The sequence below is a fragment of the Hyperoodon ampullatus genome (assembly GCF_949752795.1).
Source record: "Hyperoodon ampullatus genome assembly, chromosome: 4".
Taxonomy (NCBI): Eukaryota; Metazoa; Chordata; class Mammalia; order Artiodactyla; family Ziphiidae; genus Hyperoodon; species Hyperoodon ampullatus.
The window spans coordinates 56911154-56927948 of record NC_136917.1 but is presented as its reverse complement, the minus strand read 5'-3'; the positions used below and the strand labels follow the sequence as shown (position 1 = coordinate 56927948).

The 16795-nt window shown below is 44.0% G+C and overlaps 1 protein-coding gene across 1 annotated transcript; it reads left to right on the top strand.

Moving 5' to 3' along the window:
- Window positions 1-1548: 1548 nt before the first annotated feature.
- Window positions 1549-4283, top strand: LOC307051382 (protocadherin gamma-A5-like; the record flags this gene model as incomplete). Its single annotated transcript, XM_079701697.1, has 1 exon — window positions 1549-4283. Exon 1 carries the CDS (start codon window positions 1731-1733, stop codon window positions 4281-4283), a length of 2553 nt encoding a protein of 850 aa, XP_079557823.1. The 5' UTR covers window positions 1549-1730.
- Between the last annotated feature and the right edge of the window lie 12512 nt (window positions 4284-16795).

Sequence of the window (16795 nt, the reverse complement as noted above, 5' to 3'; positions counted from 1 at the left end):
GATTTATTTATCATAGTTACAAGCTTTTACTTCATAAGATACTTCTTTTTCTTCCTCATCTTTACATTCCTTCCCTCTGAAAGTTTATTACTGTTGAGACCTTAAGCTATTCCTTTTTCCTTCAGGGTCTTTATATTAGTTTTATTCATTTTAGTTGTACTTCCTCTTAGAATTATAGTACTTAAGAGTAAAGAGATCTCCCCATCTCACTAGTTTGGGAAACTGGGAACCAAAGAAAGGAAGAATTTTACTCAATGTTATGGCCTGTCAACAGCAGAGCATGGGTAGGACTGACATGAACACCAGCGCTCTTCGTATCTTTACAAGCTAAGTGTCTTGGGATCCCAGATCTATTTTAAAAGGTTGTGAAAAGTTTGAGGTATGCAGTGTCTACTATTAAGAGTGTGTTTAATAAATGGGAGAAATCTTTCTCAGGCACAATAACAAATTGCTCTTGTGAAAAATTGTACATTGAGAAAAATTTTGCAACCTATTCTCACATTGTTTCCGTAAAACTTTATTTTTTGAATTTTCTAGGTATAGATGTAAAACATCTTTATTTTCTTTGTTTTCCTATAAAGGTGTCATTAAGTAAAAATTGCTTCTCTCAATGGACTCTCTGAAATGTCCACTTTTTTTTTCCAGTCATGAGGCATTTCTTTTTCTGCTATCATATAAGGTGATAACATTAAATATCTGTCTTAACATAGAAAGGCCACTCACTGCCTGCTCAATGATAAGTATCTGGACTTGTTTTTCTGTAAGAGTGATGAACTAAAGCCCTTTCTGCCATAGTCACTCTACTGATTTTCCCCAGGTGTCTGTAACTGTAAAACATCTAACTCCAATTTAGACATGGTAATAGGAAAATATAAATAATGCATAGTTAATCCGACTCAAACTCTCGGTCTGATATGGTGTAGCTGCCATGTTCTTAGTGTGAAAATCTTTTTGTTGTTGTTGTTACTTGTGAGGTCTTCAAGAAAGTTTCAAGAAAATCTTGAAACTTTCTTGAAGACCTCACAAGTAACAAAAAGCAAAAAAAAAAGTCCCTTTATTTCTTCTGCATATGACAGCTAATGCAATTTGCATAATTCAGTAGGCCTTTTTTCAAAGGTCTACTGAGAGCTAGAATTGTTTTCTTGGCATTCTTATATACAAATGGGCATGTTTTCATAAATATATTCTAATTAAAAAATGAAATCTTAAAACCTGCAAAAGAATACTGATGTCCTAATTAAATGGACTCAATATAGGTAAGAGGTAAATAAAAGGCATAGGCTCAATGGCACAGTAAGTAAAACTTCTAAAGAAGTAAAAAATAATAATTATATTAATCTCAGAATTAATCTTGTGGAAGTCTTTTGCTATTTTAGAATTAAATCTTATTTAAATATAAGGAGTGTCACGTGGTAATATATTAAGGATACAGAAAATTATTAGAAATTAAATATAATTAAACATTTGAAATTAAAACAGAATTGGTGTAGTAACTGGTTAGGACTCTGAGCGTCGCTGTTCACTAAAGTGGGAAAGAAGCTGCCGCTGATGCGATCAGACTCTGTTCCTTCCTCACTAAGCACGCGCAGACCAGACAAGCTCCTGGGAAAAGCCGCCCACCCGCGCCCCTCTCCCATTTCCGCAAGGGAATGTGTTCCCCTTGGCTTTAGAGAAATAAGGAAACAGCAGATTGGAACCAGGACTGAGAGAAAACTGGTCGGAGAGAGGCAATGGCGGGTCCACTGAGGGGTTGGGGCTTCAGAGAGCTGTTCCTGCTCTCCATGCTGCTGGGGACGCTGTGCGGAGCCGGGGCCGGGCAGATCCGCTACTCGGTGCCAGAGGAGCTGGATAAAGGCTCCTTCGTGGGCAACATCGCCAAGGACCTGGGGCTGGAGCCCCGGGAGCTGGCGGAGCGGGGAGTCCGCATCGTCTCCAGAGGTAGGACGCAGCTCTTTGCTCTGAATCCGCGAAGCGGCAGCTTGGTCACCGCAGGCAGGATAGACCGGGAGGAGCTCTGCGCTCAGAGCGCGCGGTGTCTGGTGAGTTTTAACATCTTGGTTGAGAGTAAAATGAAAATGTATGGGGTAGAAGTAGAAATAATCGATATTAATGATAACTTCCCGCGTTTCCGGGATGAGGAAGTAAAAGTAAAAGTTAATGAAAATGCGGCTGTGGGAACGCGGTTAGTACTTCCCTTTGCTCGAGATGCCGATGTGGGTGTGAACTCCCTCCAGAGTTACCAGCTCAGTTCCAATATGCACTTCTCTTTGGCCGAGAAAAGCGACACAGATGGACAGAAATATCCAGAACTGGTACTGGAACAGCCGTTGGACCGAGAGAAAGTAGCTGTTCACGACCTCCTACTCACAGCTTTAGATGGCGGAGACCCCGTACTCTCTGGTACCACGCACATCCGCGTGATGGTCCTCGATGCAAACGATAACGCGCCCCTGTTCACTCAATCCGAGTACAGAGTGAGTGTTCCAGAGAACATAGCTCTCGGCACTCGGCTGCTCACACTAACCGCCACGGATCCAGATGAGGGAATAAATGGGAAATTGACCTACTCTTTTTGCAATGAAGAAGACAAAATTTCAGAGACTTTCCAACTTGATTCCAACTTGGGTGAAATCTCAACTCTGCAATCACTGGATTACGAAGAATCCAGATTCTATCACATGGAAGTGGTAGCTCAGGATGGAGGTGCTCTTCTTGCCAGCGCTAAGGTACTAATCACAGTTCAGGACGTGAATGACAATGTGCCTGAAGTGATCCTCACCTCTCTCGCCAGTTCCATCTCTGAAGACTGTCTTCCCGGAACGATAATTGCTCTGTTTAGCGTACATGATGGTGATTCTGGAGAGAATGGTGAGATTGCATGTTCTATTCCCAGGAACTTGCCTTTTAAATTGGAAAAGTCAGTTGATAATTACTATCACTTACTGACAACAAGAACCCTGGACAGAGAAGAGATCTCAGATTACAACATCACAGTAACTGTCACTGACTGTGGAAATCCACCACTGTCTACAGAAAACCACATCTCCCTGAGAGTGACAGACATCAATGACAACTCTCCCGTTTTCCCTCACACCTTATACTACACCTACATCCCAGAAAACAACCCCAGAGGCATCTCGATCCTCTCTGTGAACGCCCATGACCCCGACAGCGGCAACAATGCCCAGGTCACTTACTCTCTGGCTGAGAACAAATTTCAGGGAACGCCTCTATCATCCTGCGTCTCCATCAGCTCTGACACTGGAGTCCTGTATGCACTGTGCTCTTTCGACTATGAGCAGGTTAGAGAACTGCAGCTGTGGGTGACAGCCAGTGACAGTGGGGACCCTCCACTCAGCAGCAACGTGTCACTGAGCCTGTTCATCCTGGACCAGAACGACAACACACCTGAGATTCTGTACCCCGCCCTCCCCACCGACGGTTCCACCGGTGTGGAGCTGGCACCCCGCTCTGCAGAGCCTGGCTACCTGGTGACCAAGGTGGTGGCTGTGGACAGAGACTCGGGCCAGAACGCCTGGCTGTCCTACCGCCTGCTCAAGGCCAGCGAGCCGGGACTCTTCGCGGTGGGGCTGCACACGGGCGAGGTGCGCACAGCGCGGGCCCTGCTGGACAGAGACGCGCTCAAGCAGAGCCTGGTGGTGGCGGTCCAGGACCACGGGCAGCCCCCTCTCTCGGCCACCGTCACGCTCACGGTGGCTGTGGCTGATAGCATCCCAGATGTGCTGGCTGACTTGGGCAGCCTCAAACCCTCCGCCGACCCTGAGGACTCGAGCCTCACGCTGTACCTAGTGGTGGCGGTGGCCGCGGTCTCCTGCGTCTTCCTCGCATTTGTCATCGCGCTGCTGGCGCTCAGACTGCGGCGCTGGCACAGGTCGCGCGTGCTGCAGGCTTCCGTCAGCGGGTTGGCTGGCGCGCCCGCCTCTCACTTTGTGGGCGTGGACGGGGTGCGGGCTTTCCTGCAGACGTATTCGCACGAGGTCTCGCTCACCGCGGACTCGCGGGGGAGTCACGTGATCTTCCCTCAGCCCAACTACGCGGACACGCTCATCAGCCAGGAGAGCTGTGAGAAAAGCGAGCCTCTCCTGATATCGGAGAAGATAAACGCAAAGGAAACAGAGCTAGGAGTTGTTCAGGTGAGTTTTCTTTTTTCTGTAGCTATGCTTGGAGCATTTTCTTCATTTGTTTCCATCATTTTTCTGCCCTATTCAAAATCGGTTAAGTACGTAAATAGTGAATCATTATTTGCTTTATTTACAGATTAACTTGATTTGATAATTGATGCTTTCTCCGTTTGTTTTCAAATTATATTTTGGTTTTAATGTCTTTTTTTCTATAATGTGTGGATATTTTAGAAACTATAGCTGATATCCATAGGCTTAAGTGAAACAAGTATTTTAAGAGAAAGTGGTTATACATAATCACTTTATCCAAAGGCTTTCTTATACCAGAACTGTTTGTTAATAGAAGAGTTGTTTGATTAGAACATCCAAATTGTTAGATGTAATGTTCTCTTTTGAATATTTGCCTAAACACCAATAGCACATATGTTTTGGAAAAAGTATTGTGCAGTATTGGTATTTTAGTACCTGCTGTTTTTGTAAGGGTACTAATAATTTGCATAAATCAGTGGAATAATATAGAAAACTTCTGTGTGATCAATATCAGAAAGCAGATTAAATTTATAGTGATGATAATGTCTGTGGCACTCTGAAATCTGGAAAGTTTAGGTTAACCCATGTAATAATTGGACATGTGTAATTGTTTAGAGAAGAAATCAAAGGATCCTTTGAATTATGCTTTAGAATAAATTCTGTGATGCAGTTTAAAATCTCCAAATAATTAGATACCAGTTCATTAAATACATATACACCATACACCTGGCATCTTCTGGTTACACATAACCCCTCCACTTTTCAGAATCAATATCGACCTGAATGTTTGCATTTCTGCAAGTGCAGCTACAATTCTGCTTTATTAGAAGAGTTTAAGATTTGTATTTGGAAAATCAATTCAACTGATGAAATAAAGTAAGGCAGGACAAGAAAAATTAAGGATAAAATTCTCTGTGTTTGTTTGGGCCTCCTCCCTCCCTAATGTGCAGTGTACATCTGTATTACACATTAACCAGAGCTCCTCAGAGATGAGAATGCCTGCTTGACTGTATTTTTTCTTTCAATATTTTTTCTTTCTCCTGATGCTAGCACTATAACTTCTTAAAAGAATAGTGTTCTTTCCCAGCTCCGTAGAGAGTCACGGTGACTTTCTGCTCACTTTGTACGTACTTACCTGGACTATGTATCCTTGGTGAACTTTACGCAGAATACCAGTATATCATTTTGATAAACGATCCTTTGTCTCAAAAATGTATATGACTGTGCCTTCAACTTCTAACAGGCGGAGCAGTTCTCAGAGCTTTCTGAGAAGCTGCTTCCTGGGTTATAATCCTCAGTTCAGCTCGAATAAAATTCCCTTTTTTTCTTCTTAACTTGATAGTTAATTAAATTTTCACTGACACAACTTTAAAATGGTTTGGAAATTTAAAAAACTATTTCTCAGGGATGTGCTCTTCTTAAACTATGAGATTTTTCTTATGAAATGCTGGTCTGTGTGTCTCAAATTTCACGAATATGTCTTGTGTAATGGAAGAACTATGTATGCTATTCATTTTTGCATATGATTTGCTGAAGATGATTTTCAGATCCTTATTTTAAAAAGATTTTTCAATCTTTAAAATTTTGTACTTTCAACAACTTGAACATCAGCTGCAAAGTATGAATAAATGGGGAAAATGGCAATAAAATATTATTAATGGAATAGTAGGTTACATTACTCAACCACATGAAAGGGTTACCATACTTTTGGGAACCTAGGACCACTTGATTTTTATTTTTTAAACATTTATTTGAAGGGAATCTAATTATATTTATATATGGGCAATTCTGATCTCAGGGTACAATGTGCAGACTCACTGAATAGTGAAATCATCCAAAGAGTAACAAGAGAATCTGTATGATAAATACTGAATACTGATATCATTCACTCCTACATGAAAACTCACTTTTCCATTATTTTTTAAAGAAAAGATTACTGTATAGATTTGGGTATGTGTCCTGGGTTAACTTTTTCATGCAATGGGAAAAAATACCTTTTATATCTCTATAAACTTCAATACACTTTACATAATAAAATGCTTGATCTACACAGCAGGAGTGTATATACTATATATAGTATACTCTTAAATATTTGAATCTTTAGCTTCATATGTGTTCTGAAAAGATAACTTTCCTGTACTAATTGAAGTGTTCACACAGTGTTAAAAAAAAGGCGCTTGCTTAGTCATATTTTGGAGCAGTCTTGAGTCATTAGTGTTTTTTATGTTTGTATAGAGATGCCAATGAGTTTCTGTCTAGAATCCTGGATAAATGTGCTTTTCCACTATAAAATGAGTTCTACATTGTTATACATCTTTCAAGTTTTAGATTGACAATATATTATGTAGTTTTAAAAAAATACAATTTCTGAATGAAGATTTCTAGTTTGGAAATGGAATTAATACTCTAAGACACCTATCAGAAACATGGAAACTGAAGTGCTTATTGCTAAGGGAAGAGTGTCAATAACAAAGAGTTGAGATGATCAGATAGTAACCCAGAGACCAAGGGAAAGTGGACAACATAGATTACTTTCTTTGGAATATATCATTATAAGGACTCATACTTCACCCGCAAAATCCAAGTAACTCACCATTGCTAAGCTACTTGAGAAGAAACAGTACAATTAAAGACAATGGTAATGTAGTGTGGTCAAATAAAATTAGTGGAATAGTTTTAAATCATAGTCATTTAATTAAAAAGACACGGGAAAGTGTCTATTTTTAATTAAATGACTACGATTTAAGGAAAAGAAAGTTTCTTGCTTCTTTACCATACTTCTATTTCATAAGGACAACCAATCTCCTTGATATCTATCAGTTATTTTGGGGAGAAGATTATAAAGACAGAAGAAAGCAATGCATAGGATAAAACTAAAAGCTGTGAGATTTATAACTTTTATAAGTTGGAAGAAAAGGAAATAGAGTGAAATAACAATACATATCAAGCTGATATTTCAAGAATTTTCATATTACACTTTCTGCCACAACCAACACTTTCATTTATATCACTTTCTACATATTACTTTATTTGGTCTTCAATTTTACTAAGGTATGCAGGGAAGATGTTATTATGGCCACTGTATGAAAATGGAAACTAAAAGCATGACAATGCCAGTAAACATCTTCAGCAAGATAACTCTGGCTTTGAGGAATAAAAATCACCTGATTTGGATGGATAAAGTTCAAGTTCAAAGAAATGACAGCGAGGGGCTTCCCTGGTGGCGCAGTGGTTGAGAATCTGCCTGCCAATGCAGGGGACACGGGTTCGAGCCCTGGTCTGGGAAGATCCCAGATGCCGCGGAGCAACTAGGCCCGTGAGCCACAACTACTGAGCCTGCGCGTCTGGAGCCTGTGCTCCGCAACAAGAGAGGCCGCAATAGTGAGAGGCCCGTGCACGGCGATGAAGAGTGGCCCCCACTTGCCGCAACTAGAGAAAGCCCTCGCACAGACAGGAAGACCCAACACAGCCAAAAATAAATAAATAAATAAATAAATAAATAAGACCACATATAAATAAATAAATAAATAAATAAAATCTTTAAAAAAAAATGACAGCGAGAACGAAGATACAGTACATTTAAAAAATGTTAAAATCCTTATAACATGGGACGAATGAGTATCTGTATGAGGACACAGTAGGCTTGTCTTCTAGCCGGCTCTATATTTGGAACTGATTTAGTAATCACTAGTGCAGCTGTGCAGCCGAGGCGCGGAGTGCAGCTGTTGGCTAGTACTGAACAAAGTATCCAGCTCCTCCTGACGCAAAGGAATCGCCTGTGGACCGCGGAATCGCGCGAACTGTGCACTCTCTGAGGTTTTCTGCGGCAGAAATATCTATCCGAGAATCTGCTTGCCAAGACGTGTCCAAGGAGTAACTCCTGCTCAGAAATTCTTGGGATCATTTAGCGATCGCAGCTCTTCGGGATCAGAAAGGCAAAGGCGCAGAGAGCGGGATGGGAAACGCTTGGGGTCGAAGTGCCAGGCTGGGCGGAGTCAAATTTTGTTTCTCTTCCCGCTGTCTTTGTTCCGCCCGGCGCTTTCGGAGCAAGTCCGCTACACTATTCCAGAGGAGCTGGCCAGGGGCTCGCTGGTGGGGAACCTCGCCAAGGATCTGGGGCTTGGCATGCGAGATTTGCGTACACGGAACCTGCGGGTTAGTGCAGAGAAGAAATTCTTCACAGTGAGCACCGAGAACGGAGACTTACTTGTGAGCGACCTTATAGACCGAGAGCAGATTTGTGGCAAGAAGTCGATGTGTGTTCTGGAATTCGAAATGGTGGCTGAAAAGCCTTTCAACTTTTTTCATATAACCGTGGAGATTCAAGATGTCAACGACAACCCACCGACCTTTAGCTGAAATGTCACTGAGCTGGAAATCAGTGAACTGGCCCTAACTGGAGCCACCTTTGCCCTGGAATCTGCACAAGATTCAGATGTAGGTGTCAATTCCCTGCAGCAATACTACCTCAACCCTGACCCTCATTTCTCTTTGATCCAGAAGGAGAACCCAGACGGCAGTAGGTACCCAGAACTGGTAGTGCAGGCTCCCCTGGACAGAGAAGAGCAGTCCTGCCACCACCTGGTCCTCACGGCTGTGGATGGGGGTGAGCCAGCCAGAAGCTGCACTACGCAGATCAGGGTAGTTGTGGCAGATGCAAATGATAAGCCCCCAGTGTTCACCCAGGACAGGTACAGGGTCAGTGTTCAAGAGAACCTACCCCTGGGTTCCTCTGCGCTAAGAGTGATGGCCACTGACTTGGATGAGGGCATCAATGCTGAGATCACCTATGCTTTTATCAATATTGGTAAGGCAGTGAGACAACTGTTCAAGCTGGACAGTGAAACAGGGGAACTCACCACTGGTGGAGGACTGGACTTTGAAGAGAGAGGGAGCTACACAATTGGGGTGGAAGCAAAGGATGGTGGATGTCACACTGCACATTGCAAACTACAAATAGATATTTTGGATGAAAATGACAATGCTCCGGAGATAACCCTGGATTCTGAATCTAAATATATACAAGAAGATGCTGAGCTGGGGGCTGTGGTTGCCTTGATCAAAACACATGATCTAGATTCTGGATTTACTGGGGAAATCTTATGCCAACTAAAAGGAAATTTCCCATTTAAAATAGTTCAAGATACAAAAAACACATACAAGCTGGTGACAGATAGAGCCTTAGATCGAGAGAAGACTCCGGAATACAATGTCACTATCACAGCTACTGACAAGGGCAAGCCGCCCCTCTCCTCTAAAAGGAGTGTCACCTTGAAAGTCGCTGATGTCAACGACAACGCTCCAGTTTTCCCACCAGGCCTCTTACGTGGTCCACGTGGCTGAAAACAACCCGCCCGGCGCCTCCATCGCCCAAGTTAGCGCTTCAGATCCAGACTTGGTGCCCAGCAGCCACGTCTCCTATTCCATCCTGGCCAGCGACCTGGAGCCGCGCGCGCTGTCGTCCTACGTGTCCGTGAGCGCACAGAGCGGCGTGGTGTTCGCGCAGCGCGCCTTCGACCACGAGCAGCTGCGTGCCTTCGAGCTGACGCTGCAGGCCCGCGACCACGGCTCGCCCGCACTCAGAGCCAACGTGAGCCTTCGCGTGCTGGTGGGCGACCGCAACGACAACGCGCCCAGGGTGCTGTACCCGGCGCTGGGGCCCGACGGCTCGGCGCTCTTCGACATGGTGCCGCGCGCCGCGCAGCCCGGCTACCTGGTCACCTAGGTGGTGGCGGTGGACGCCGACTCTGGTCACAACACCTGGCTGTCCTACCACGTGCTACAGGCCAGAGAGTCCGGACTGTTCAGCGTGGGGCTGCGCACGGGCGAGGTGCGCACGGCGCGGGCCCTGGGCGACAGGGACGCGGCCCGCCAGCGCCTGCTGGTTGCTGTGCGCGATGGGGGACAGCCGCCCCTCTCGGCCACCGCCACGCTGCTCCTGGTTTTCGCGGACAGCTTGCAGGAGGCGCTGCCGGACCTCAGTGACCACTCTGAGCCCACTGACCCCCAAGCTGAGCTGCGGTTTTAGCTGGTGGTGACCTTGGCCTTAATCTCGGTGCTATTCTTCCTGGCAGTGATTCTGGCGGTTGCCCTGAGTTTGCGACGCTCCTCCAGCCCCGCCACCTGGAGTTGCTTTCAGACTAGTTTTTGCTCCAAAACTGGACCCGGAGTTCTCCCCAGCTATGGGGGAGGAACTTTACCATATTCCTACAATCTGTGTGCTGCCACACATTCCTCAAACACTGAGTTTAAATTTCTCAATATAAAGCCTGAAATACTCCACCACGAGATCTTCTGTATAATGAAGCCTCTTGGCTTGAAAGTACCAGTAATGATAATCCCCAAATTGCTTGTAATTCAGTCAATTTGCAACAGGTGAATTACTTCAAAACCTTTTCCTCCCATAAGTATAATTAGGTTTCGATTCACTATTTTAGAGGTCAAAAAGTATACAGCCTAAGTATGCCGTTTTTTGTGGGGTTTTTTTTTTGGTGTTTTATTGACTTTTCTGGACAGAGAATGGGGATGGGGAGGCTGTTAGAAATTCTTTGTTCACTAATCTGTGTTGCAGTTGTTATTTCATGGAATGTCGCTTAGTGATGATCTTGAAATTTCTGTTAATTCTAAAACAATATGTCCTGAAACATTTTTAATATGCTAGTATCTCACATTCTCATTGTAGGACGTATTATTTATATATAATCTAGACAATTAAGTGCTTTACATGGTTTCAGTGTAGTCAATCCTAAACTATGTTTTATATATAATATAAATATAAGAATACTTTTTCACTGTAGCCTATATATTTTCACTTCCTTTGCATGTTCTTGAGGGTATACACAAATATTGGCTAAATTAGGGCAGTTCTTAATCTATATGTTGATAAAAATAGGTAATGACGTCTAAAAATGGCAACTCTTGTGACCTAGTGGTGGATTGGTCCAAAACATGTTTGTGGTTGTTGGTACCCTTATTGAAAATGAGAGAAATATAAATGATGGTGGAGTGTGGATTTCAAGATTTATAGAAAAGTGTAAAGGTATTTGTGTTCTCCAATGCCATAAGAAATGTCACAGAAATAAGTGTCATTCCAGGGAACATATAAAACATTTCAAAAATACGCTATTTTATTCTTCCAAATGCTTTTCATTCTTGGGGAGAGAAATATTGAGTGTCATCTATGCAGATTTAGCAGAAATAAGATCCTGTGTATAATGGTTTCCACAGAACCGTGCAGTATTAAATTAGGACTCTAAGCGTCGCTGTTCACCATCCCGGGTAAGGAAAGCCCTAAGAACTGGAGTTATATCCTCAAAGCACAAAGCACATCTTACACCAAAGCTTTGCAGCTGCGCAGACATTCTGTCCTAAAACGCTTCGCATCTGATCGCGGCTTGTTTATGGACCTTGACCTCCAATTCTGAGAAGCCCAAAATTGATGCGAACCTGTTCACCCTACTCGTAATCCCAGGGAAGTCCAGAACGAGCCAGTAATGGCGGCTCTGCAAAGGCGGCGGCACTACAGCGTGTTGGTCCTGCTCTTCATGCTCCTGGGGACGCTGTGGGAGGCCGGGGCCGGGCAGATCCTTTACTCCATTCCTGAGGAGCTGGACAAAGTCTCTTTCGTGGGCAACATTGCCAAGGATCTCGGGCTGGAGCCCTGGGAGCTGGCGGAGCGCGGAGTCCGCATCGTCCCCAGAGGTAGGACGCAGCTTTTCGCTCTGAACCCGCGAAGCGGCAGTTTGGTCACCGCGGGCAGAATAGACCGGGAGGAGCTCTGCGCTCAGAGCGAACCGTGTCTGGTGAGTTTTAACATCCTTGTTGAGGATAAATTGAATCTTTATCCCGTGGAAGTGGAAATAGTGGACATTAATGACAATGCACCCCGATTCTTAAGGGAAGAATTGGAAGTGAAAATTATCGAAAACGCAGCCTTATCCTCTCGGTTTCCGCTAATGGAGGTCTATGACCCGGATGTGGGAGTGAACTCTCTCCAGGGCTTCAGGCTCAGCGGGAATAGTCACTTCTCAGTAGACGTGCCAAGCGAAGCCAATGGGCCCAAATACCCGGAGCTTGTGCTGGAGTGTGCCCTGGACCGGGAGAGAGAGGCCATTCACCGCCTGGTCCTTACTGCCATGGATGGCGGTGACCCTGTCCGCTCAGGTGTGGCTCGAATTCTGGTTACTGTCCTAGATGCAAATGACAATGCTCCAGTGTTTACTCAGTCTGTGTACCGTGTGAGTGTTCCTGAAAATCTTCCAGTAGGTACGCCAGTGGTGTCGGTAAATGCCAGGGACCAGGATGAAGGAGCCCACGCGGAAGTAACGTATTCTTTCGTGAGGATAACAGAAAAGATCTCAAAGACTTTCTGCTTGAATGTTTTGACTGGAGAAATATCAACTTCTGCAAATCTAGACTATGAAGACTCCAGCTTTTATGAGCTGGATGTTGAAGCCCGGGATCGGCCAGGTCTACAAGACAGAGCCAAAGTCTTAATATCTATCTTGGATGTGAATGACAATGTACCAGAAGTGGTAGTTACATCTGGAAGCAGGTCAGTTGCTGAAAGTACACTGCCAGGCACAGTGATTGTTCTTTTTCAAGTATATGATCGAGACTCTGGACTGAATGGCCTAGTAACATGTTCTATCTCAAGAAGTCTGCCGTTTGAACTGGAAAAATCAGTAGACAATTATTATCGATTAGTGACCAATACGGTTCTAGATCGAGAACAGGTGTCTTTGTACAACATCACTGTGACAGCGACAGACAAAGGAATGCCATCTCTGTCTACAGAAATGCTCATCTCCCTAAATGTGGCAGACATCAATGACAACCCACCTGCCTTTCCCCACACCTCCTACTCTGTCTACATTCCTGAGAACAACCCCAGAGGTGCCTCCATCTTCTCAGTGACTGCACACGACCCTGACAGCCATGAGAATGCCCAGGTCACCTACTCCCTAGCTGAAGACACCATCCAGGGGGGACCTCTATCCTCCTATATCTCCATCAACTCCGACACTGGAGTACTATATGCATTGCGCTCTTTTGACTGTGAACAGTTCCATGACCTGCAACTGAGAGTGATTGCAAGTGACAGTGGGGACCCACCGCTCAGCAGCAACGTGTCTCTGAGCATATTCGTGCTGGACCAGAATGACAACACACCTGAGATTCTGTACCCTGCCTTCCCCACCGACGGTTCTACTGGTGTGGAGCTGGCACCCCGCTCCGCAGAGCCCGGATACCTGGTGACCAAGGTGGTGGCTGTGGACAGAGACTCGGGCCAGAACGCCTGGCTGTCCTACCGCCTGCTCAAGGCCAGCGAGCCAGGGCTCTTCGTGGTGGGGCTGCACACGGGGGAGGTGCGCACAGCGCGGGCCCTGCTGGACAGAGATGCGCTCAAGCAGACCCTGGTGGTGGCAGTCCAGGATCATGGCCAGCCCCCTCTCTCCGCCACAGTCACTCTCACAGTGGCTGTGGCTGACAGCCTCCCAGACGTCCTGGCCGACTTGGGCAGCCTGGAAGTCCCGCACGACTCTGACGCTTCAGGCCTGACATTGTACCTGGTGGTGGCGGTGGCTGCGGTCTCCTGCGTCTTTCTTGCCTTTGTCATTGTGCTGCTGGCGCTCAGAATGCGGCGCTGGCAGAGATCGCACGTGCTGCAAGCTTCGGGAGGTGTACCAGCGGGCTTACCCGCCTCTCACTTTGTGGGCGTGGACGGGGTGCAGGCTTTCCTGCAGACCTATTCCCACGAGGTCTCACTCACAGCGGACTCGCGGAGTCACGTGATGTTTCCGCAGCCCAACTACGCGGACACGCTCATCAGCCAGGAGAGCTGTGAGAAAAGCGAGCCTCTTTTGATTCAGGAAGATTTTTGTAAAGAGCAAGACTCCCTTGTTCAGGTGAGGTTATTGCTTTTATTCTTATTCGAACAGGAAAAATTAAAATTCTCTTTGATCAGTGCTTAGTTTTCTTAGTCTTTTGCAGTGAATCATATAGTTTTGAGAAGGTTTTTCTTTTATATCAGTAGAGGTCTATTAAATCTTAGTTTTCTCGAATTTCACCAAAATAAATCGTAATAATGTATGCCCTGAATTTCCTTTACTCCTCTCCTCTTGGCAAGCTCTTTGTGCCTTGGGTTGCTTACATCTCACTTCTTAGTTGTTTTCTTTCTTTTTTTTTTCTATTATGTGGCATATCTGAGATTCTTTACTTTTATACTGTGGAAAAAACTGAATCACAGCCTCTATTTAAAATGATCAAGATCTGGGCTTCCCTGGTGGAGCAGTGGTTGAGAGTCCGCCTGCCGATGCAAGGGACACGGGTTCGTGCCCCGGTCCGGGAAGATCCCCCATGCCGCGGGGTGGCTGGGCCCATGAGCCATGGCCGCTGTGCCTGCACGTCCGGAGCCTGTGCTCCGCAACGGGAGAGGCCACAACAGTGAGAGGCCCGCGTACCGCTAAAAAAAAAAAAAAAAAATCAAGATCTTTTTTCTCCCAGTGTTAACTAATAGCAAGTGTTTTCTAAAGTGATGGAATTTATGAAATATTTTCCCTCTTTACTACTTAGGAATCAAAAATTATTTTTATAAAAGATAAGAATAATTGATGTGTATACCAGGAAACATGAATAATATTAGAAGATGTTAGAAGACATGAATAATATTCCTGGAACTATCTGTTATTCTTTTCAGGACAGTCGCAATATCTATAGTCTTCAAGTTAAAGTTTAAGTTAAAAAGACGTGTCTTATCTACCTCACACAAACTCTGGGAAAATAAAATGATTTTATTAAAAATTTTTCGAAGTATAAAGTAGTATAGTGAGCAAGTATTTGTTTATATCATCGTTATTATAATTTTGGATTGTTAACAAATAAATATAAGCACCTGATGCTGTATGCCTACTACAGTGTTTTTTTCAATCTGTGTGTTTGATAGTATTTAAAAATGAAAGTGAATTTTTTTTTTTTTTTTTTTTTTTTTTTTTTTTTTTTTGCGGTAGGCGGGCCTCTCACTGTTGTGGCCTCTCCCCTTGCGGAGCACAGGCTCCGGAGCACAGGCTCAGCGGCCATGGCTCACGGGCCCAGCCGCTCCGCGGCATGTGGGATCTTCCCAGACCGGGGCACGAACCCGTGTCCCCTGCATCGGCAGGCGGACTCTCAACCACTGCGCCACCAGGGAAGCCCGAAAGTGAATTTTTAAATGTGGTAATTAGTGTCCACTTACAAGATATAGCTCTAAAAATAGAGGACTAGTGAATGGCAGAATGAAGGATTAATAGTATTCAAATAAGAATTTAAATGATTTAGCATATTTAACCCAGATAAAATAAAGCTTTTGTTATGTAGGAACCCTATTCAAATATTTAAGGAAAGAAGGGTTGTCTTTTTTTTTTGTGGTACGTGGGCCTCTCACTGTTGTGGCCTCTCCCGTTGCGGAGCACAGGCTCTGGACATGCAGGCTTAGCGGCCATGGCTCACAGGCCCAGCCGCTCCGCGGCATGTGGGATCCTCCTGGACCGGGCACGAACCCGTGTCCCCTGCATCAGCAGGCGGACTCCCAACTACTGCACCACCAGTGAAGCCCAAGGGTTGTCATTTAAAAGAATGATTAATCTAAATCATCATGGCCCAAAGGTGTGAATGAAACTATGGCTTGGTGAGTAGAAAACAGCAAAGTTTTCAGTTAAGTTGTTCTAACAAAATGGATTTCCTAGGAGGTAGGAGATTCTATTATTGGTGCTTTTCCAAAGGACGTTGATTGTCCTGGGATTAATGGCATACAGGAGATAATATTGATATAATTTGGTGAGTTGTTGAACTTCATGGTAGCCAAGATATTTTCCAATCCTGAGCTTAGGATTCTAATATTTGATAACACAATGGATTTGCCACTTGTGCATCTAAATTTGGTATGCACATGTAAAGTAGACAATTCAGAATATATCTTGAAAATGAGTGAGAACTTCCTTTGTAATCTGAAGTTGTCAGTGTTTGTAAAGAAAGATAATACTGAGTTGATATCTTTAAGTTAGCTGCTAAAGGATAATTAATGCATGTTTTTCTAAATTGATATTTACTTTCAGCAATTATTGTAGAATTATTTATTTCAAGATTCCAAGTGTATATGACTAACCAAGAGATTCCAGTCATACACATTTCAAACATAATTTGTTTGGACATTTGTGATATAATTCTTTAATGGTTTAATCAGAATTTAATAGAATTCAGGTTTTAAAGGACTTGAATCTTGGATATTGGTCGTGGGAGTCAGATGGTCTTTTATACAAATATTAAGATTTGTTTCATACACTGTGAGAGTGTAAATGTTATTTTAGTATATTACCAATTCTGGATGATTTAAACTAATCTTGTACCTCCATTGTTAAAAACAAAACTCACTAACTGTTTCATGGTTGGTAGACTGGTTTATTTTATTTCCTTATCTGCTGAATAACTGGGATACTAGGTAGTTTACTTTATTCTCTTATCTGAATTACCCGTGAACATTTCATTTAAACAAATACAATATTTCACTGACAGAAAAACTGTTAGATTTTACTCTCACAATAGTCATTCATTCATGTGGACTGAACAAGTGTTAAATCCTGGCAATC